Here is a 21,566-nt window from a genome sequence, read left to right as displayed (position 1 = left end):
GGGTTTCGTGGAAGTGTGTGAAACATACTTCACAATATACGAGTCTCTTAGGCCTCATTTCCCAACACCTTGTTCCTTGTGCCAGATGTTTGTATCAGTGTCTCATGAATGCAAACTGCATACAAAATAAGAAGTTTCTGTGGGTTTTATGATTCATGTTCATTATCAACCAATAGGGAGTCATAGAGCAATATAAAATCAGGCTAAAGATTGCTTCAACAGGACAGCTAATTTATGGCAGTATTAAAACCTCCCTAGACAAGGTGTTCATATATTTGCCACGCTTACCATTTTTTGCTAATAGGTAATGGCAATCCTTCTTGTTGCAAATAAAACACTTGTTATCTTCAAATCCACTGAGAACTTGGTGGTCCAGCTTTTCTTCACCTTTGGTGAAGAGACTTCCATGGTTTTGACTGCCACTACTAAGTTTCCCTCTGCTTCCTCTTCTTTAGGACGATGATCTCTAGCTCTTGAGAACTTTATCTTGTGCTTTCTTCCTTTCCAATGACTCTGCCCCTCCTGGAGTACTCTGCCTGCTTTTGCTTTCCAGAGCCCTTTCCTGCAGTGTGGCGCTGCGGGCTCAGCCCGGTATTGCTCCGGCCCCACGACCCTCCCCACGCAGAGCAGCTGACAACAGCAGGCACCTCACGGGAGCCTCGCCACATTTCACAAACAGCTGCAATTCTTAACACTGTCTACACGGGTACCTCCCTTCGTGCTTTCAAAGGCTGCGTTCGCCTATTAAGAGTGACGGGCTCCTGCAGGCGCAGCTCCGTACTCGCGCCTTATTCCGCAACGCCGAACTCGGGATCTCCCGGCGGCGGCGCTGCCAGGCCAGGGACAGGGGCAGGGACAGTGACAGGGGCAGGGACAGTGACAGGGGCAGGGCCGGGGCAGGGCCGGCCCCCTCCCGCCGCCTCCCCCGCTTCCTCCCAGCCCCGCCTGTTGATGTTTCACTTGCTTTTAATTCCCGGGTCGCAAGATGGAGGCGGCGCTGGGACGTCGGGAGCTGCTGCTGCTGCCACTGTCGCTGCTGCTGCCGCCTCTGGCCGCCGCTCTGCTGGGCCCGGCCGCGCCGCTGGGACAGGTACCGCCGGGGCCAGCCCTGCCCTGCCACTGCCACTTTCCCTGTCCCTCTCCCTGCCACTGTCCCTCTCCCTGCTCCTGTTCCTGCTCCTGCCCCGGCCCGTGCCCCGCTCCCTCACAGGGGTGAGCCGGACCCTGCCGCGGGCAGACAGGGCTTCCCCTCTCCCTTTGCTGGTTCGTCCGTATAGGATTCGATGTGCCGTACCTGACAGGTCTGAGGGGAAGGTGGTTACTTCTGTGCAATGTAGATGTGTTTATACTGTGTTTTCAGGCTTGTCTGCCTACATCTCCATGGTTCAGTGCCGTAGAAGTACGCGCTGCATTAGGTCCACACTTGAGCCTAGCCTACTCGTGATTCGAACCAAGAGAAGGGGTGGATATCTGTTTGATGTATTGGTGCATATCTGTAAACATACAGGGCATTGTGTTGTTTGTTTTTCTATTCCAATATCTATGCTGTATCTTCGTGACATCAGTTTTTAATTTGGTGGCTTTTTAAAGAGTGGAAGAATATGTTGGGTACTACTTAGGAGAACTTTACAGTGGGGATAAAAAGATTTGCCACAGCACCAGGTGAGATCTGACCTCTAGAATTACAGAAGTGCTGGGTACTTCTGCCTGAGCTTGAATCATGGTCAGATACATCCTCTAAAATTGGTATAATTGTGAACCCAAGGTGTAAGATCACAGAGGGAAGAGTTGTGAGGGGTTTGTAGTCAACTTGTCTAGCCAATGTGAAGTTACTGATCAATTACCTGACCAGTTACTGACCAGTTACCTGACCAAATTTATTATGCCTTTTTCCCCTCCAGAGTTACTTATTTATTGGTATAATTAAAGTAAAACATTTACAAAAAGCCTGGCAGAGGCCCTGAGCTGGCACATCCTGTGTTGCGAAGCAGGATTCATTCCTGGCCTTACTTCCTGGTTCCTGCTTCTCTTTATGAACTTCTGAAGAGCGACCTTCTTAGCTCTGATTTCAAAACGGGGATCTAGATCTTCAGACTCCTACAAAAGTGCCTGAATGCCTGGAGTGAAGTGTGTTAAAGAGAGCAGAGGGAACTCAGTATTTGGGTACTTTGCCTGTCCCTCTGAGAAAGGGAGTGCTGGCTTGAATTTGCCAGAAGGCTCATGAAGTGACAATGTAATGCAGACTTGTGCTCTTGCTCACCTTCTACCCAGAAACTGTTACACTTCCACACTGAAACTACAGCTTGGTAGCATTAAAGTTCTTTGTCACTGCTGGCAGTTTTAAAGGACAGGGAGGCACATTTGTGTCTGCTGTCTTTGGATGTGAAAGCATGTGCAGGGCACAGGGGTGCTGGGGCAGTGCCACGTGAGGCAGCTCGGGGTCAGAGATAGAACAGGGATGTTTTGGGGTCAGAGATAGAACAGGTATGTTTTGGAGTGTGAGTGGGGCTTGACTTAGGAACTGTAGTGCCTTATGGGCACAGCTGTGCTGTTAGTGGGGTTGAGTTTGTCCATTTGTGCCGTACTGCTCAAGTGGTCTTGTGAGCTCATGATTTGCTAGTGTCTGCACTCTTAGCTTTATATGGATCTGGTGGCCCAAGTACATGCAGAAAATTTCTCTAAGAGTCAAAAAGCGACACATAAATCTTTACTTTAGTGTTTTTTTCTTTTTAAATGTTTAACTTAGCAAAATAAAAATCTGTGTTTTCTCCTGCGCTATTTAGTTTTGTACATACAGGACCAGTTTTGATGCAGAAGGAACAGTGTGTCTGGAGGAAGTTTTGAGTAGAAGAATCAATGTTTTTTTACACTGAGCTGTTTTTTGGTGGCCTGTTAGGAACAGAAGTGCCTGGGCAGTGGCAATAGGAGGAGTGGGAATGCCATGCTGTCAAGTTACCTTCACAAGCTATGATCTCAGTGACAGTGGGCTATAGGGTCAGATTAACTGTGGTGTTTCCTCAGGATGGCCTGGAACTGCAGACTGGTTGGGAGCAGGCAGCATCAACATGGTCAGCTTTGCTTTGGCTGGGCACCACAACTGTGCTTTACAGCTCTGTGAGCCCACTGGCTGCACTCTACTAACAGCTTCACATTTTGTTAACTCTTCCATGTGGGGATCAAAACTGGTGTCAAAGTTTACCTCTGTGCTGATGGCAGTGGTGTTACAAGAACCATAGTGGAAAGACTGAGGAATAACCTTGAGACACTGGAATAGCATTTTGTAAGGCTGAAATGCTTTTGTTCAGCTCTTTTGGAATGTGAACGCCTCAACTGTTGTGCAATACTTGTAATTTCTTAAAAAAGCTGTTTTGAAATCTGGACTCTTTTTTTAACATAAGCATGTCTGTTCTGGTTTTTAGTTCTCATAAAATTTGGATATGCAAAACTGGACTAAAAATTGATTTTAGACAAAATTGGAGGGTTGTTGTTTTGTGGGGTTTTTTTCTTTAAAAAAATTAAAAGGGCATGATGCAATAAGACAACTGACTTTCACATTAAAGTAATGCTTCTGGTGCAAGGTCAGGAATAAGGTTTTGTGCTTTAGAGTATTTTTTTAATGTGCTGATAGGAACTGGCTGAAAGCAGTGCTAACACCATGTTATTTGCTTATTCTGTTTACCTCTTGATAATTTAGGCTAGCAGAGTTCTTTCTAAATAACATATTTGCTTACCAGATTTTTTTTTCTTTTTAGTTTAGTTCAGTTGCCTGGAAAAAAAATGTTTTTATATTATTTGTTGCCTGCAAGAAACCTCTGTGTGGATGGGTCGTTTCAGAACAGCAGGAAATAATCTTCACTGCATCAACCATTTGATGCAGTGAGTACAGTGTATTTTAATCAAAGAAGAAACTTGTTAATAGCAATGTGCTGGAATGTTTCTTCCATCACTTCATGTCAGTTTCTCTATTAGCAGTCTGGCACATGTGAATTTTGGGCCTGAAAGAGCTGACATCATCTTCCAATGTATATTTGATTAAATAAAAGCAGTATGCTGCAACTGTGTCTCCGTGATGTAAGACTGAGTATACACCTTTAAAACTCATGATAAAATATCATAGTATGAATTGGTTTAATAGAAAAGATACAAAGGCAATTAATTCTGGTAACACACATAGGGGAAAGGGAAGGATAAACCATGTTATAGTAAGAGTCATTGTAAAACAAGGAAGGAATTAAAGTAAGTGTGCTTGTTCAGAAAAGCAAAGTAAAGCAAAAGCATCATGTCAGATTATTATATTTAAAAAGAGTTTAGCTTTAGCTAGTTAAGAAAATACTGAATGTAGTTATCTTACCCTAAATACTGTCATGCAGTTTAATAATGCCAAATCTTAATGGAGAAAATTTTGTACAAAAGTTTTCTAAAATGTGAGGGACAAATTATCATCCTGCAAACTTGTGAAATTCTATCTTGTCATGTCAAGCTTTTACCATGGTTACTTCTCAATTCAGTTATGCCTGATTGCAGTTAAGACTCTACAACTTAGTTCTGTTTTGATTCTTGCAAAAGAATTATGTGAAGCATGGATCGTGGAGCCCTGGATTGCAATATATAGTTACTCTGTTTGGAGCCAGTTGTCCATGTGAGTGCCAGGACTCAAGTGGTATGAGCTTGTATGGTAGTTTTGTTTGTCTATTCAGACACTTCTTTTCCCATAATCTCTTCTCAAATTTAGAAACAGGTTATTGGTTTTGTCTATTTTTTACCTGTTTGACAACCTGACATTTTTCAGTTGCAAACAGGATATCAGCAGTGCCTGTGTAAAGGCTGTGAGGGGATTGTCTGCCTTTCAAGTCTCTGTACAGCTGGCCATCTTGTAAGGCATTTGCCATCTGTTCCCAGGGCTGCCCACTTGGCTTCCCACAGACCTTGGAGCAGAAAGAGCCTTGTTTGGAGAGCCTCAATGGAGAACAGCTGTGCTTCAAGTGGGCCGGCTGCTAGCAGCAGAATCTTGATGGGCTTTGTGTGACTGATGCAGCTGGGTAGCACTGAGCAGTTACCCTGTACTGGGAGAAACTGTACTGTGCACCCCATCAGGTGTTCACTGCCTGTGGATAAATTTTTTCCACGATTCTTTAATCAGATAATCAGATCTGTTTGAAGTTCCTACGTGATTGGACCCATCAGCTTTTTCTTTTGCAGCATTTTTTTACAAAGCAATATTAGGTGAAATGTTTTCTGTAGATTTGTGTGGTGTTAGTCTTTGAGAATTAATGAATATTCCTTTTTAACTTATGCCAGATGCTTTATATTCTTTGCTGACATCTTTCCCCCTTTTTGTTCTTCTGCTGCTACTGCGATTATACTGCCCCAGTTAACAGTCCTGGATTCTGTTGTAACACACAGTGAAAGAGAAAAGGAACAGAAAATGATCACTATCTGCTTACCTCTGCAGATCCAAGTTCACAGAAATTCACTAGTTCACTGTAACCTGTGCCATCACACTTAGTGCTGCTGCTTAGCTGTCCTAGAACAGAATGACTTACATTTGCTGTCCTCTTTGCAGGTTCTGTGGCCATTACCACTGTAAATATCACTGCTGGAGTGCTAAAACAGGGATGAGAAATCATAGGAAAAATCAGGAGAGACATTTACATCCTAAAAGAGCATTAAGAATGATAGGGCCATTTTTTGTGCACATTGGAGTTTTGTGTGAAGGCATTTACCAGCACAGGAGGGGACAAGGGGCTGCAAAGTATGGAATGGGGTCAGTGGTAAGCTGAAAGCACACCCCAGTTCTTAGGGACTTGAATTGCTTCTTGGGGTTGTAATTTCATTCTGGCTCTGTCAAAGCACTGCTTTTTCAAATATTCCAGTGAATTCAGAACCTTTTAAATTACAGGCCTGTCTGAAACTTGCACGATACTTGCATGTTAATACTGAAAAGTGTATTGTAAGTTATACAGCCAAGTTTTACACTCACAGTTGAGGCTTGTCCAGAAATTGACCGTGCAATAGTATGGAACTACTGCAGAGTTCCCGTGTTCTGCTCTCAGTGGCTTTGTTACTGCAGGATTGGCTTACTGTGCTTTTACAAAATAAGGGATGTGGGGTTATTTGCTGAAGTACATAACCACAAGACATATCTACAAAGCACTATAAAACACTTTCTTCCCCTCCACCCTCAGGCTGTGAATTTTATTATGGTAACATAAAAAAAATTCCTCTGTTGAACTTAAAGGATGTTCTCTAAGTGTGTGTGTCTTCAGCCCTAGGACTGGAAAGATGGGGATTTGAATTATCACTGGAGCACTTTCTAGCAAGTGTGGCTTGTCAGACCAGGCATTTCATCCTGAAAGACTGGTACAAGAGCTGTTGGCCACATCTGTTTCCCTCCCCTTTAGGAGGCATAAAGAATGTATGGCTCTTGAGCACTTATCAACATGCAGATATTGAAGGGGTACCAATCAGGCCTGTGATAACAGGGGCAGTGCTGTGCATCCCTTCTTCCCTGCTGTGGGTGAAAGTGGCTTAGCTGGGATGGTACTCTGCTCTCCTGTGAGCTGCTGCTTCCTTTCCCCAGCACTCCTGCCCAGCTTTTCATTGCAGTTGGCATGCATCTTGTTGTTTTTGCCATCCTGTAGGTTTTGTTACGGGGTATGTGTAGGGTCAGGAAGATTTGCCACAGCAGGACCCATTGAGTTTTGAGTGTGGTGCTGCAGGAGACCCCAGTGGGAAGCCATGGGAAGACAGCAGTGTGAAACCCACCTTTAAGGAAGGGTAAGACTGAGCTGGAACACTGCTGTTTTCTGTGGGACGATAAGAAGAGTAATGAACAATCTGATCATAAATTGCAAAATGAGAGCAGATGAGAACTGAGTAGAATGGATGTACAGAATATGGGAAGATCTCAGTAGAATTTGTTGGATCTGGATGTGAACAGACTAGTCCCAGGAATAGCAACAGCATGAGTTCTCTGTTGTGTGTGAACACAAAATTGCAAGGGTCATGATGCAGCTGCTGTAGGGGAATGCTGATCGTTGCTCTGAGTTACTGAGGAGCTTTATGAATCTGTACCATTAAGGAGGTGCATCACCATCACCTGAGATGGTGGTGAGGACAGATGTCTCCCAAGGAAATGCTGCAAGGACAGACAGATCACACAGCAGAGGCAGTCTGACAATCTGTGTGCATCAGAACAAGGAGCCCAGCTCATTCTTCCCAGCTGTGTTCTTGGATCTCTTGTGCTTGTCCAGCTCTTCCTTGCTTGTTCAACTGACAGAAAAACGGTCTGACAAAAAAGGGAAAGTTTTTGTGCCAATTTAATGAGCTAAATTACCTCTCTGACTTGGGATGGATGAGAGAAGGGAGTGCAGGAGAGATCTGCACTCTTTTTCAGTGGCAGAGGCAGCAAGTGGTTAAACTGTCTTATTTGTCTGGACCTTGCAATCTGTTTTTTGAACCTTTGACAGCACAGAAGTGATCCACTGAAATATTTCATTTCTTAAACATGTAATGTGTTCTTCAAGTGCAAGTTTTAAGTATGTTCCAGGATTCATAACAGTGCTTGTGGATACTGTGTCAGCAGAGCTGACAGCTGTTTTGAAGGAAATTAATCATTGTATGTATAGCTAACTTTGTACATTTAACAGTCAATTGTTGAGCATATCTAGCTTCCTTCATGCCTTCACTTTCAAATAAAGCATTTGATTAAAAAGAAAAAAAAAAAGGAGGGCATTTTCCTATTTTTCATCAGTCATTTCCTTTTTTCTTGTAATCTCAGTGAGTCTCTTTGTAGATGTTGAAAAAAGATTGTGAAATACTTTCTGTGTAAAAAAACCTCAGATGTAATTCCTGGCTTAAAAAATGAGGGACTGTTAAGACTGCCGGTAAAATCCATCTTCTGTGCCCTTTGAATTCCCAGAAAACAGAAAAACCTAGGAACAAAGTTTTGGTAATCTGTTTAACAGTTTGAGAGTGTAAAAGAGTTCTGAATGCTAAGAGCTAAAAGATCTAAAAGTTTGGTGGATTTTTATTTTATTATTAATATACACAATTCTTAAAATATGAAAAGGAAATGAGTGGTTTGAGGAAATTACAGGAAGACAGGATAGAATATATCCTGTGTTTATACTGTTAATCCAGTTTATATTTTCAGTTACAGAGTTCACTTGTCTGACTAATTTGGTAATTTTAATTTCCTTTGAATAGCTAGGATTTAAGTTTTGAAGAAAAGCCAATATAAAAACCTGTTTCATAGAAGGGGCACTGAGGAAGAGATTTCACTTTGGTCTCAGTGGCCAGAGAGTTTTCCTACTGATATGCCAAATGGGTCTGAAGTACTTCCAAGTCACTTTGAACCAAAAAGTTACCTGTGCTAGGTTTGAAACCATTCTTCTCATGATGCCAGATTCCATCTGAATCAGACTTGGAGGTTGTTTTTCAGTTTTTGACAGTTCTGGCTCCTTGGATATGGTAATTAACACCTATTGTTTCAATGACTTTTTGACATTCTTGTCACGCTTCAGAGTTTTCTGTTCCTGAACTGGGCTGTATTATGTTAGGTATTGTATATTTCACATATTTTCTGGCTGAAAATCTAGTGTTGTGTAAAAATACAAAATGAAAAGTCTTATTGTGTATTTACATTTTTATTTATTTTAAATTCTGAGCATGTTCAACTTTTTATTGAGACATGACTCACTTTTTAACTGTTGGTTGTGAAGTAATGACTCAACTACAGAGCTAAAGAAGATGCTGAAGGTGTGGAGATGTTTTCCAGAGGAAAATGGCTCCTCAGAATCACCGAATCATTTGGGTTGGAAAAGACCTCTAAGATCAAGTCCAGGCTTTGACTGACCACCACCCAGCTATCTAGACCATAGCACTAAGTGCCATATCCAGGTGTTAATGAAATGAAGTTGTAATGATTTAAGGCTTCCACAGGCCAAATATGGAGCTTAACATTATTTTTAAGAGGTGTCTGAGGAAGGCAGTATGGCAGTCATTACTTTTGGCTATGTACAAGCAAGATTTGATTTTTGTATGTAGTTTTTTTCAGGGACAGACCTCGGACACTTAAGGTCTCATTTGCAAAGCAGCCCCTGAAATTACTAGGGAGAAATAAGACAGAATGAGTGATTCAATAAATTACAGCAATTAGGGTTTGAATAAAGAAGCAAATCTCCCTTTTCTGTGAGTTTGAGGTGTCCCATGTGTCATAATTTGGGAATCATAACCAAAGAAAGAAGAATTTCTGCTGACAAAACTGAACGTTCTTTAGTATAGACTAACTTCACTTTGAAGACTAACTGAAGTGCTTAAAAAACATTTACAGAGAATCTGATTTTTACCTTTTGTGGTCTATTATTTTTCAGCTCATATGAGAGACTCCCATTATATCCATGTGAAACAAGTGATTAATATTACTATCTTTATTACAAAAACCCACAAACTATACATAGGGGAATGCAGATGTCATTCTTTCTCATCAATACTCTTTACTAAAAAGAGGTGTGAAAAAAACAGATTGTTCCTTACATGAAACAAGAAAGCATATTTCTTTTCCTTCTGCCTGCTGGATAGAAAGCCTGGGAATGCACTCTGGCGTTAGTAAGAAGTCATTCTGCCAGGACAGTACAAGAAAGTTGCAATGGTTCATGTGTTTTCTCAAACTTACATCTCTTCTGTTTGGTTTTTTCCAGGAAGCAATTAGGGTTGGTGTTATGATGATGAACACCAGTGGAGAACTCCACAAAGTACAGGTTTGTCCGGTTTTTCTATTTATTCAGTGAATTAATATGCAGCAAAACAAAGTCTGCAGCAGCTGCAACTATAGCCTTTATTCTGACATCAGTCAGTATGGAGTGTGTTCCTCTGAGAGCAGGATTGCAGCACAGGGGCAGGAAACAGACTCATTTTGGCTGTCTTTCTTTCAGGTTCTTTTTAACATCACCTATGTTAATGGACAGGTATATCTAAATGACTTTCCTATGAAAAGCGGGGTTGCCCACATAACATGCCAAACAATAATATGTGAGTATTCTCTTTTCTTTTTTTTTTTAATTTTCCTCCCTCCCCTGGGGTATTTAGCTTCCCTGTTGTCTAGTAACCAAAGCTTACAATGGCTATGTGTTCTGTATTTTGTAAACCAGATCATTGTGGAAACAAAACATTTCCCAAGGTAGAACAATTTTGGTATTAAAATGGATCAAAAAAATCTTACCGCCTTCATCTCAAGTCACATTAACAGGCTTGTGTGTAAATGGTCTAATCTGAAATCCAGACCCTGCCCATCTTTTCAAAAGCATGTTTTGCACTACAAGCTAGACAATGTAAACAGAAGGATGCAACTCCACCCTGCTAATGGCTGTGTCCCTAAGTTGGTTGGCATATATCCAGAAGGAGATTCAATAACAAAAGTATGAATTGTTGTTAGGAAGATCATTTAAGGATATCACTTCTGTGTCTATTTGACAAACAAGTTGCTGCTGGATAGAATATTATAGCACAAATACTGAACTTTAATGACTGCAGTAGTTAATGACTTCAAATTGTCTTGAACCTGCTGTTTTTCCACTGATTCAATGCTAGATTTTTTTGTGAAAAAACAAAGTACTGTGTAATTTTTTTTGAGATCCACAGAGCATATTGTATCATTAATTAAACAAGGACCATTATTTAAGCTTCTGTTGTATTGAGAACAATCTTCTGCTGCATGAGATGCAGTCAGTCTCTAGGTTGATACCTGAGGTCATCCTCATCAGGCTCTTAGAGAATACTAACACTTTTTCAAATTGCTTCTCTGAGCTGTGACCTTGTTGCTTGAACCCTTCTTTCCCAAGCATGATCAATTATTAATTTGACAGTATTTCTTTTCTGGAGAGGGAGACCAGTAGAAAAATTCTCTTTTTCTGGTACAAAACCATGGCAAAACACCATTTACTTGCAAAATAACTCACTCCAGAAAAATAGGTATGATTTTATTGACTCATTTTGAGAGCTCCTGAGCACTCTTCTGTAATTCCTATTAATTTCCCAAATCATAGTTGTAGCACTTGCAGTGACTGGTTTTGAATCTGAAACATTGAGGAAAATACTGATTTGACTTGGGAGCTAGAAACCTGGAGCTCTTTATGTCCATGTTTGGGTCTGAGTCCCCAGCACAGTACCTCTCTGTTAGCTGTAATGTAATGTTTATAGTATTTAGTTACTAAATTATTGACAACAGATTCAGGTAGTGTTTGTAAAATGCCAAAGAAATATCAAGATACTTATAAATAGAGGGGGAAAATGCTCCTGAGTGTATATAAAAACAAAACTTGACCTTAATAATCATGCTTTTGAATATTGGAGACGACATACTCTGACATCATTGTCAGATCATTCTTGGCACCTACATCCCCACTTGAAGTTCCCCCAAATGTCAGTTTTGGAAGTGTGTGTCACTCCTGTGAATGTAGAGGTGGTTGAAGAGCCTGACACATGGTAAAAGCTGGGAACACAGGGAGCTCCAGCTGCTCGGCATCTCAGAGGCTTTGGGCCTGTAGTGCATCCTTGCTGCTCCAAGTCAGAAAACGTTCAGTAACCAGGTTAGTGCCCTGGCTCGCACCTGTAGGGAACTGTCCTTCTGCCACTTATTTTGGCAATGGAAGACATTACTAAATTATGCCAGAAAGTATTTCTCTATATTTTAAATAAGAAAAATGGCTTTATGAGGACAGGGATCACAGCATAAAAGTAGTGGACACACTGAGTAGTTACTGTGTGACTGAGAGACCCAAGTTGAGCCTTATCCCACATGACCTGATAGGCTCAGAACTGCAAGTGACACACAGCACCAGTGGCTTAGCAGCAGGGATGGTTTGGTCTCAGTTCATGTCCCTTGGTATCTGCATGCTGGAGAGATCCCCCACCTCCACTCTAGTGCTTCTCCAGGGCTTCAGTTCTAGCATGCCCTCATCTGAAGCAGAGGTGTGATCACTGGGAGAAGGATACTGAGACTATGCAGAAAACAGCCAGGGTAGAAAGGCAGTTCCATGTGTACTTGCAGAATATTAAGTTGTTGAAATAGCTGAAAGCTTTTGGGTAGGAAGAGAGGTTGAGGTGTCACCAGTCACATAGGAAAACAGAGAGGGGGACAGAAAAATACGTAAGAGGGAACTGGCACTCATCTTGAGCAGGAGATGCAATGTACCTGGAAAAGACCATATTTGTTTCTGTATTCAGAGGAAGGGGAATGTTGTGCAAATGAAGATGTTGGGGGGCTGGGCTGTGACATTACTCTTATGAGCTCCTTTGGACAACTGAATTAAGAATGCAGCAGTAACCAAGCCAAAGAGCTCTGCTTAGAGGGCTTAAATGCAAGCCTCAAAGGCAGGGATGTCACCTTGTTTGCAGGCTCCCTGAGTCAGGGGATTGTACAGCTCTGCTGTGTTATGAGACCTGCTCTGGGTCTGATTTGGTGTGATATACTGGTAAAAAAAAATCATGGCACCTGTTTTAGCTGTTGGCCCAGATTACTGCTGGCTGTAAAAGCTGGAAGTGTTCAGGACATCAGCATAGCACACATGTCCTGGCATCTCTGGCTTGATGCTAGTGGTACTCTGACTTCTCCATTCAGCTACTGCATGTGCAGAGGCATCTGTGTCACAGCTGCATCTCTTTTCTCTGTGGCTGGGTACTGCTTTCTGGTTGAGGTGGTTTCTCCTTGAAAATCATGACATTGTGTGTTAACAGTGGAGAACAGAAGCTTGGATAACTTACCGGATCAGCAGCACCTGGGAACTGTCAGTGTTCGAATCATGGTTCACGAGTGGCCTTTGGCATCCACTTCTGATTTGCAGCTGATTGTCGTTCAGGAAGAAGTGACAGAAATTGATGGGAAACAGGTAAAAAAAGCCCTGCTACAACATTCTGCTTGTTTTTAATTTAGGAGAGGCAAGTAGTTCTCAGGGATTACAAGGTTTACATGTATCTGGCTGATGATTAGAACACAAAGTTCTAATCATGTAATTAGTGTTAACAAATACTGAGGGAGACAACAGCAAAGTTGGCAGCATAACAGTGGGGGTGTCTCATGAAGAAACTTCAAGTTTTAATGCTTCTTTTTATATTTTAATAATTATCATTAACTATATCACATGCACTTTGAATAAGTGAACTTGTGCAAGCAAAGCCAGATTCACAAGCAAGAGTTGATTTATAAAATAATGTGCAAAACTAACAAAAGGGGCATAGGCTCATTCTGTGTCTTGAGGTTTTCCCCATTGTTTATTCCAAGCTAACAAAAGGTTTCAATCAGGTAGCATGGGGAGCAGTTTGCAGCAGGAAACTCTTATGGCTAGTGGGCTTACTGTGAAAGCCCACTACACCTGAGAGCTTAGTCTTAGAAGACTTTGCATGTAAGACAATTTGTATCTTGATAATGAACACGGATTTTGAGATTAATAAGCACCTCCACCCCTCTGATTCTAACTATTTGCACAAATAGCAGTCAATGTGAGGGGTTGCAATTCTAGCTGAGGTTGAATTGTGCAGAACTGAGTTCTCAAATCCACCTGTGTGGTGTAGCTGATTTACTAATTAAAGAGATTCTGTAGAAAAGACCCAGCTGCTGAAGCCAGCAACTGGCTTATTTCTGTTCTTGTTTCTGCACATCTGTATCTTACATGTAGCCAGGCTTTTTTGAAGCTGGATTGTGTTCTGCTGCCTTTTTCTTTCTTTAAAGGTTAATAATCGTAATACCATTGATTCTTGATTAATTGCATGGTCAGCATACAGTAGTTTTTACAAGGATCTGATCATGTCAGAATCTCAGTCTGTTAGTGAAAAGCCCCACTGAGAGGTCTGTAGCTTTTCCAATGAGATCTTTATCCCACTGCTAATAGCCTAAGAATCATGGTTTGATTCAGTTGTTACACAACAATGGCATTGTATTTCAGGCCTCAAACTAGACACCACAATGCATTTCAGATTTTCACAGGGACCTAGTAAAAACAACCAGAAAGCCAATGCTGTTTCCTTGATTGTTCCTTTAAGTCAAAAGCAGTCTCCCATAAGCACAGCAGAGGAGCAGAATCACCTCCCTCAACCTTCTGGCCACACTGCTTTTGCTGCAGCTCCAGGACAGAGTTTGCTTTTTGGAATGTGGGTGCACATTCCTAGGTCATGTTGAGCTTTTCATCCACCAACATTCCCAATTCCTTTTCTCTAAGGCTGCTCTTTATCCATTTGCTGCCCAGCCTGTACTTGTGCTTGCAACTGCCCCAGCCCAGGTACAGCACCTTGCACTTGGCCTTGCTGAATTTCGTGAGGGATCCACCTCTCAGGCCTGTTCAGCTGCTGCTGGGTGGCATCTCTTCCCTTCAGCAGGCTGACCACACGGTGTCATCAGCAAACTGAGGGTGCACTCAGTCTCACTGTCGGTGGTGCCAGCAAAGTTGCTACACAGCAGCAGTGCAAATACCCATCCCTGAGGACACCCCTTGTCACTAATCTCCATTTGGATATTGAGCCATTGGCAGCAACTTTCTAGAGTGCAAGCATCCAGCCAATGCCATATCCACTGCCTGGTCCATCTGTCAAGTGCATGTCTCTTGGTTGGAGACAAGGAGTTCAAACAGGACACTGTCAAATGCTGTGACACTTGGCTTGCAGTTGTTGAAAACAAGCAATGTTCCTGCAAAAGCAGAAACGTCAGTCTCGCCTTAGCAAAAATTTCAGTGTTTGCAAGTGCTTTCACTACATATCTGAGTTTTCCATGCCCTAAAATGCCTCCCTGCAAGAGGACAGTGATGTACCATGTAAGTGATTAAAAAAGCCCGTGGATTGACTACCATGTGCTTTTGCAGGGAGTGAAACCCAGTCTGTTCAACTGAAACCCAGTCTGTTCAGCATATTTTCTGATGTGGTATGGTCTACAGAAATGTGATATGTGAAAACAAAGAATACCAGTTCATATTATAACATCTCTATGTGTACATCTTAGTGGCCTGGAATTTTCTGGGATCCACTGTTGGCCTCTGCCAGGCTGCTTCAGTCTTGCTTTAAACTCAGTCATATCATGTTTGCATCTTTTGTAGGTTCAGCAGGAAGAAGTAACAGAAATAGATATTTTAGTGAAGGACCTGAGAGTACTTAGACATTCCAACTACACGGTCCCTTTGAAGGAGAGCATGCTGTACTCCATGCCAAGGGACAACGACGTGTTATTTACATTGCCCAACCTCTCAGGAAAAGGTATCTCTCGGCTGTTAAGTAGCATTTTCATCCATATTCAATGTATTGCTTTACAGGCTAAGAGAGCATCATTTATCCCTTGTTCTACATAGTGAAAGAGTTTCTTCATAAACAGGGAATGGGTTTAATTTTATATGCCTTGGTTTTTGTTTTTTTTTAAACACCTAAATTCAACTCTTCATATTATGTATTTTATTTGTTTGCTTTCAAATCTGTTCTCCTTTAAAGTACTTGATACTTGGCAGTCTGCAAGCCAGACATCTGACAGGAGTAAATTTCTCTTTCAGATCTGCAGTGTTTGTCTACAACTCCCCCTTTTTCCTGAGAATGAAAGAGAAAACTGTAGAGGAAATAACTGTCTAGGTCAATTCCAAACCACAGAACAGTTTTCTGTTATTAAATTTGAACAACGTAAAAGCAATAGAAGTTACTTGATGCCTTAATTTTATTTCAGTTTTGTTTAATCAAAAACTGTCAAGGATTTAATTGGAGTAGAACATTTTAATCTAGTCCATCACCTTTTAATCTGATGACAGGTGAAATTTACAGCTAAGGGCATAGCTAAAGGCTGCATTGTAACACTGTTTCTGCTTCTTATCAAGTCCATTGCTCAAGTAAAAAAAAGCCTTCTGTGTTCCTGCTGTAAATGTGTGAGAACTGTACCCTCTGCTGAGAAACATGTCTTTAGCATGTCTTTATTTTCCTTCAGAGTGGGTCGAACAAAAAGTAAACTCTCCCCTAAATGTAGCTCTTCTTCTTCAGATATTCAAGATCCACTGCAGACTACCAGTCAGTACCTCATCCAGCAAGTAGAAACTACAGTGGATGAAGAGACATTACCTGGCAAGTTACCAGAGACCCCTCTTAGGACAGAACCTCCATCTTCTTACAAGGTGCTTTTGCTGTTTGTTTGCTTGCTTTAATTATTAGTATAATTATTAGTATAGAAATACAATTATTTAAAGACAGCCAACCACTAAGACCAGTTGATTTTTGCAGATAAACCCCAAATAAACCAAAAAATATCCCCTCCTAAATTACTGTTCAGCAGTGACAAGTCCAGTAGGAATCCATTGGGCTTCTAAGTCTTGCCACATTCTGACCACACAGATTCTTCACAATAGTCAGTTGTGACATGTACATTGTACCAAGCTAAGCATTTTTGACAATTTCAAATATTGCTTAGCTTTGAATTCCACCGTTTTCTCCTGATTCTGCCCAAGTGCTTACCCCTCTGAGAAATGGACCACTGGTCTCACCTGCTGTAGGAAACACAGTAACAGCTGGAGGAGTTCAGTTCCAGCTTACGCAAGGATGTGTTTCATGGCCTCCTCCATGGCCAAAACACTCACAGTTACAACCCACTGTCGGCCCTGTTCAAGTGTCCTTCATTTTCCAAAGGGGCCTTTAATGAACACAGAACTAAACCTTCACCTGTTTCAAACCTTGAACAACAAAGATAGCTGAGCCACCAGTCAATTCCACCATGCTTTTATGTATGTTTAAGTAAAATTACCACCATGTAATGTGATTTAGCAGTAGCTAAAAAAAAAAACAAAACCCCAAAACCCAGCAGTTGCTTTGTTTTGCAATCTTTGTACTTTTACCTGTTTTGTAGGTGATGTGCCAGTGGGTGGAAGACTTGAGAAAAGGGTTGTGCAGATTTTGGTTTCAATCTCTGCCTATCTTGTTTAGTTTCATGGAAGTTGTTGTTGTTGGAGTTGTTGGAGCAGGTCTTATTATCAAAGTCTTAAAGCTGATTCTCCCTTCCTGTGAAAATAAGTAAGTAATTTCTGTAGTTCTCTTTTTGCTTTGATGAAGGCAAAATATTGACTAAAAGAATCTATCAAGAAGCAGGCTCATTCTGTAGGGTAGTTGTAGCAAGAATTCAATGAGAAAGCTACTGGTAACTTTCCATTCCAAGTGCACTTCTGACACATAGGCATTTCAGAGAGACATGGGAAAGTATTTCATTGGAAATGTCTTTAGCTGAGCTGTCATACTGCCAAATTTTTATCAAGTCTTCTAAGGACTACATTGTGAGATGCTATTAACATAGTTCCAAGAAAGGAGGGTAGAAACTAGGTCTAAACAATTCCAACATCTCCAAATCTTTTCATACTCCTACTGTGCTGGAGTTTTACAGTAGTTCTGAAAGGCCTCAAATTTGGCTTTGCAAATTTGCATGGGAATTCTCCAAGAGGGGGGGACCTATCTCTGTAGGCAGCTTCCACAGTGAAGTGGTGCTGGCACAGGTGGCAAGAGGCCACAAATAAAGCTGATTGCTGCAAGGGCTGTATCCACTCCGTGTTACCAGCAGCACTAACATTTTTGGGAAACCAAGGTCTCAGAGCAAGGGGCAGAAAGATGAATTGGTAACTGCAGGTCATAAATCAGTGTAGATTTAGTGCTGGAATGGGCAAGCATGTGTGCTTTAAAGCACCCTAAGTCAGCTCTGGAAGAGCTGTCCCTTGGAACTTCATGTTCTTTGGGAAGTGACTGACAGCGCAGTGTGCTTCATCAGCCACAGGCACAGCTGCCTTCTTCAAATGCAGCTGATCAGCTGTGCCTCTGAGTGGCCCTGCATGCATTAATTTATGTATCCACTCGGGGGTACAGGTGTTCTTGGTCCTTCTGACAAACCGGGAAAATGGTGGGTTGGAAGATCAGGAAGGCTGGAAACTGCAGTGACAAAAGAGGCAGTGCTTCCCCTGCAATTTCACACTGTGCTGTCAGATGGGAGGGCTCCCCTGGTTAGAGCAGAGACAGTGGAGAAACACTTTGTACTTTCCCCAGCAGTAAGCAGCTTACCACTGGCAGTAAGTAGCTTAACACTGCCATGTATGAAACTGAACTAAGTAGAACTGGGAAGAAAACTCTAATCCCAACAAACTGTTCAGCAAAGTGGATGATAACCTCTGTCCGTAGCAGAGGTCAGTATGGAGCAGAGGAACCAGCTTGCAGTAATTTCTCTTCCAAATGAGGAACATGGGGCTTGCTCATGCCTTGTTAGAGTGTGTAAAGAAATTGAACTGTCCCCCCCATTTAAAAAAAAACAAATAAACCTCCCCAAAAAACCCTTAAACCACACAGTTATTTTCTTGCTACCTGTGTAAAGTGGTCCTCTAAAGAATGGTAACAGTTTAGCTCAGGATTGTAAATCAGTCAGAATGAGCAGAACATCTCATCTGGTGAATGACAGTTGCAGATGTGAGTTGGGACCTCATCCCAAGTCTTCAGTGCCATTCTATGTTACACTGATAAAACTGGAGGGTGTTGCTGAGTCCTGGAGAATCAGCTACAGGTCCTGACAGCAAAGAGTTTTAGGCTACTATGAAATTGAGCAGCTAGAGCCTGCACTGCTGACATTTCAGATGTAGAAACTGGGCAAAAGGAGCCCTAAGAAACCACAGCCACTACATTCTGGAAGCATTTTTCATTGCAACTTCATATAAGAGATATTATGAGGGTAATACTTAGTTGATGCACTGATTTAACTAAGTTTGGGGAGATTAAGAGTAAGTCCAATTTTTAGAACACAGAACTGTTTTGTGTATTGTTTTCTAATGCCAGGTAACCTTACCTTTCAGGGGCATCCTTCTCCTGGATCAAGTTGGCTTTGTACCTGTGACTACCATCAGCCTGCCTTCAGACCTTTCAGACAGGAAAAATAATTTAGATGAGAAAGCATGTACTTAATACAGTATTTACTTTGGAGTTACTGGTTTTTAAAAACACACTTTTCATTGATCTGATATTTGGCACCTGATCTTAATACCTTGTTTTTTTCCTGCTAAGAAAACTAAGTCAGTTGATTAATTGATAAAAGGCCACTCAGGCCGAGGCCCAAAGCTGACTTCCTTGTGCCTCTCCATAACAAGCAGCCTTTTCAGAAGCTTCAAAGTAGAACAACTGCCTTTTCAGAAGTTTCAAAATACAGCAGCTTTCCACCCTGAGGGCTACCATTGGTTTTAACTTCTGTGAAGTCACTTTTCCACACCTCAGACAGGATGCTGGCTGCCTTCATGCCCATAAACCAAGTCAGCTGTCCTGACTAACAAGATGATGAAATTCAGGGTGTCCTTAAGTCTGGAGATAGCATTCTTTCAAAAAATAGAGGAAATACTGCAAACATCAGCTGTGCCTGCAAACCTAAGTAAAGCTGCCCCACCTGGTTCCAGGTCTCATAGGGTTGAGTGTGTCTTGCCAGGAAGATACACTACCAAACATTTGTGTTACTCAAAAGATCTGACATTTTGTATATGCAAAACAAAAATTTGAACCGAAGATTTATATTTCAAGCACTTTACATTTTTATGGTCCCTTCCACTCATAAAAATTGTTAGCAGTTGTAACCAGCTTGCTTTTTGTATCTGTGACAGCAGTACTCTATGAAGTCCCAAAAGAAAAATGAGAATTCCATTAAATTCTACAGAAATACTGGCTTACTATTGCTGAGTAGGCCCAGTCTGCTCATGCCAGTTTGTATGGTTAACATTTTTCAAATAAACATTTGAATTGTTTATTAGACTGTGTTCATGTGTGCATTTCTAGTTAGGTAAAACAGTGGTTTGCCAAACATTTCTGACTCAGGATATTGTCTGTTTCTTAGCTTTTCATTGTTCTTACAGAAATTGTTTGTCTAAAGAATGAATAGGAAAAAAACCTCAGATGTGTTAACTACCTGACAGTAGACTGAGCACAGTTATCATCTGAGTGATCAGAATTATGTGTTCAGCTGGAGTTCTTAGAGTGAGGGAGAAAAGCTGGGACTCCCCCCTCCTTCTGCCCTAAGGAAACATCATGTGTTTAATGAGATCCAAGTCACTCAGATGCTGCTCTGTGACAGGGACAACTCTCATTGTCTCACTGAGCTGACAGCACTGCAGTGATAAAAGGAACATTTCTAACACTGACTTTGCCTTGTTAAAACACCAAACCAAACTTCACCACCCAGCAGTGTGGTGTGGTACACACCACACCAGCTCAAGGTAACAGAAACACTGCTCAAACTTCCCTTTTATTTTTTTTGTTCTAGTACCTTGTGGGTGGCAGGGGGTTTGCCAGCCATGGCTGAACAGGAAACTGCTAGGATTAGCACAGGAGTGGTGACTGCACAGAGAAGAGCAAGTATTCAAACAGGTGGAGACAAACTTCTCTGTACATGGATATTGCCTGGCCCCTCCACTAGCATAGTTCAAGAAGAAGTGATGTTCAAGGCAGAAGTTAGCTTCTTCTGGGGGAAAAAAAAAAAGATGGACAAGAAACACAATAGTTCTCCCTTAGTGCATAAACACAGTAGGAATTATGCTGCAGATGGAAACCTGGCAGCTGTTTGCATGTGCTCTTTGCATCCCTCCTTAGGAAACTGGAAACCAAGCACCTGCAACAGCCACAAGGCAATTTAGCTACTCCAAACAGCTGCCACAAATGCATGGTTAAGCCTGAAAGTGTTGGTACTGCTTCAAAACTTGGCTGATTTCTGTAGTTACAGAGCAGCAGGAAAGAAGTATCACCATCATGTTAATGGAATTCTAAAAATAGTGCAAATCTTGAACACAGTAACTGTCAGACAGTTTCTGCTGCTTTATGGAGCTGGAGTTATCAAGTCTTTAAAAAGTTAAAGCTTTTGTGTTTCTGCTTTAGCACGCACATGGTTTTCCCAAATCACAAGTCACATGCCTTTCAGAGGAGTGCTACTCTGAGCTGGCACCACTCTGAACTATTTTGTAAATTGATTAAAAAAACACCTCACCCAACTAAGACAGTAAGGAAAGGGCAACTGTCCTGCATGCCAGTCATGGTAGGTCTCATTTTTCCAGGATGTGAACTGATGTGCCCTCTAGGGGAAGGTATGTGAGGGGACTGGGAACTGAAAAAAAAAAACAAAAAAAAAACAACCCAACAAAACCCATCTACCAAAAAAAAAAAAAAATCCCTGGTGGGATAGTGATAGGTTCCTAGAAACAGGAACATCATCTCCTCACAAGCACCTCACTGCAGCCCTTCCTGCCCTCAGAACTGTGTATCACCACACTGTGCTCCAAATCAAAATGAACCTCTGAGCTGCTGCAAATTTAGCCTCCATCACTTTTTCTTTCCTATACTATGCATTAGAGATGTTAATTTTGTTCAGAGTGAACAGGGCTGTTTGAGTACTAAACTACTGCTTTTAAGTTGAGGTTTACTTTAGGATTTCTCAAAATCTATCATACTTCGACTAAGTGGGCCCTTAATGGACTGCTGCCAAGGTCCAAATCTTGCTGACTCTCCCTTATGTGGGAGACAGATTAAATATTCTGGTTTGTTTGCAGTGAATTAGGAGAAAT

At 41.7% G+C, this 21,566-nt stretch overlaps 1 protein-coding gene across 1 annotated transcript; it reads left to right on the top strand.

Moving 5' to 3' along the window:
• Positions 1 to 892: 892 nt before the first annotated feature.
• On the top strand, positions 893 to 19,765 carry GINM1 (glycosylated integral membrane protein 1). Its single transcript, XM_071435906.1, has 8 exons — positions 893 to 1,090; positions 9,702 to 9,761; positions 9,936 to 10,032; positions 12,736 to 12,887; positions 15,081 to 15,237; positions 16,000 to 16,130; positions 16,856 to 17,019; positions 18,828 to 19,765. Exons 1-8 carry the CDS (start codon positions 986 to 988, stop codon positions 18,934 to 18,936), a joined length of 975 nt encoding a protein of 324 aa, XP_071292007.1. The 5' UTR covers positions 893 to 985; the 3' UTR covers positions 18,937 to 19,765.
• Positions 19,766 to 21,566: the final 1,801 nt, after the last annotated feature.

This window comes from Agelaius tricolor, unplaced genomic scaffold (genome assembly GCF_023055355.1).
Source record: "Agelaius tricolor isolate 1412-34295 unplaced genomic scaffold, bAgeTri1.0.p SCAF_1, whole genome shotgun sequence".
Classification (NCBI taxonomy): Eukaryota; Metazoa; Chordata; class Aves; order Passeriformes; family Icteridae; genus Agelaius; species Agelaius tricolor.
This window is presented reverse-complemented; position numbering and strand designations above follow the sequence as displayed.

Coding starts and splice junctions, on each gene's coding strand:
- GINM1 (XM_071435906.1), top strand. CDS start 986: ATGGAGGCGGCGCTGGGACGTCGGGAGCTGCTGCTGCTGCCACTGTCG. Junction 10,033..12,735: donor AACATGCCAAACAATAATAT/GTGAGTATTCTC, acceptor GTGTGTTAACAG/TGGAGAACAGAAGCTTGGAT. Junction 12,888..15,080: donor CAGAAATTGATGGGAAACAG/GTAAAAAAAGCC, acceptor CATCTTTTGTAG/GTTCAGCAGGAAGAAGTAAC.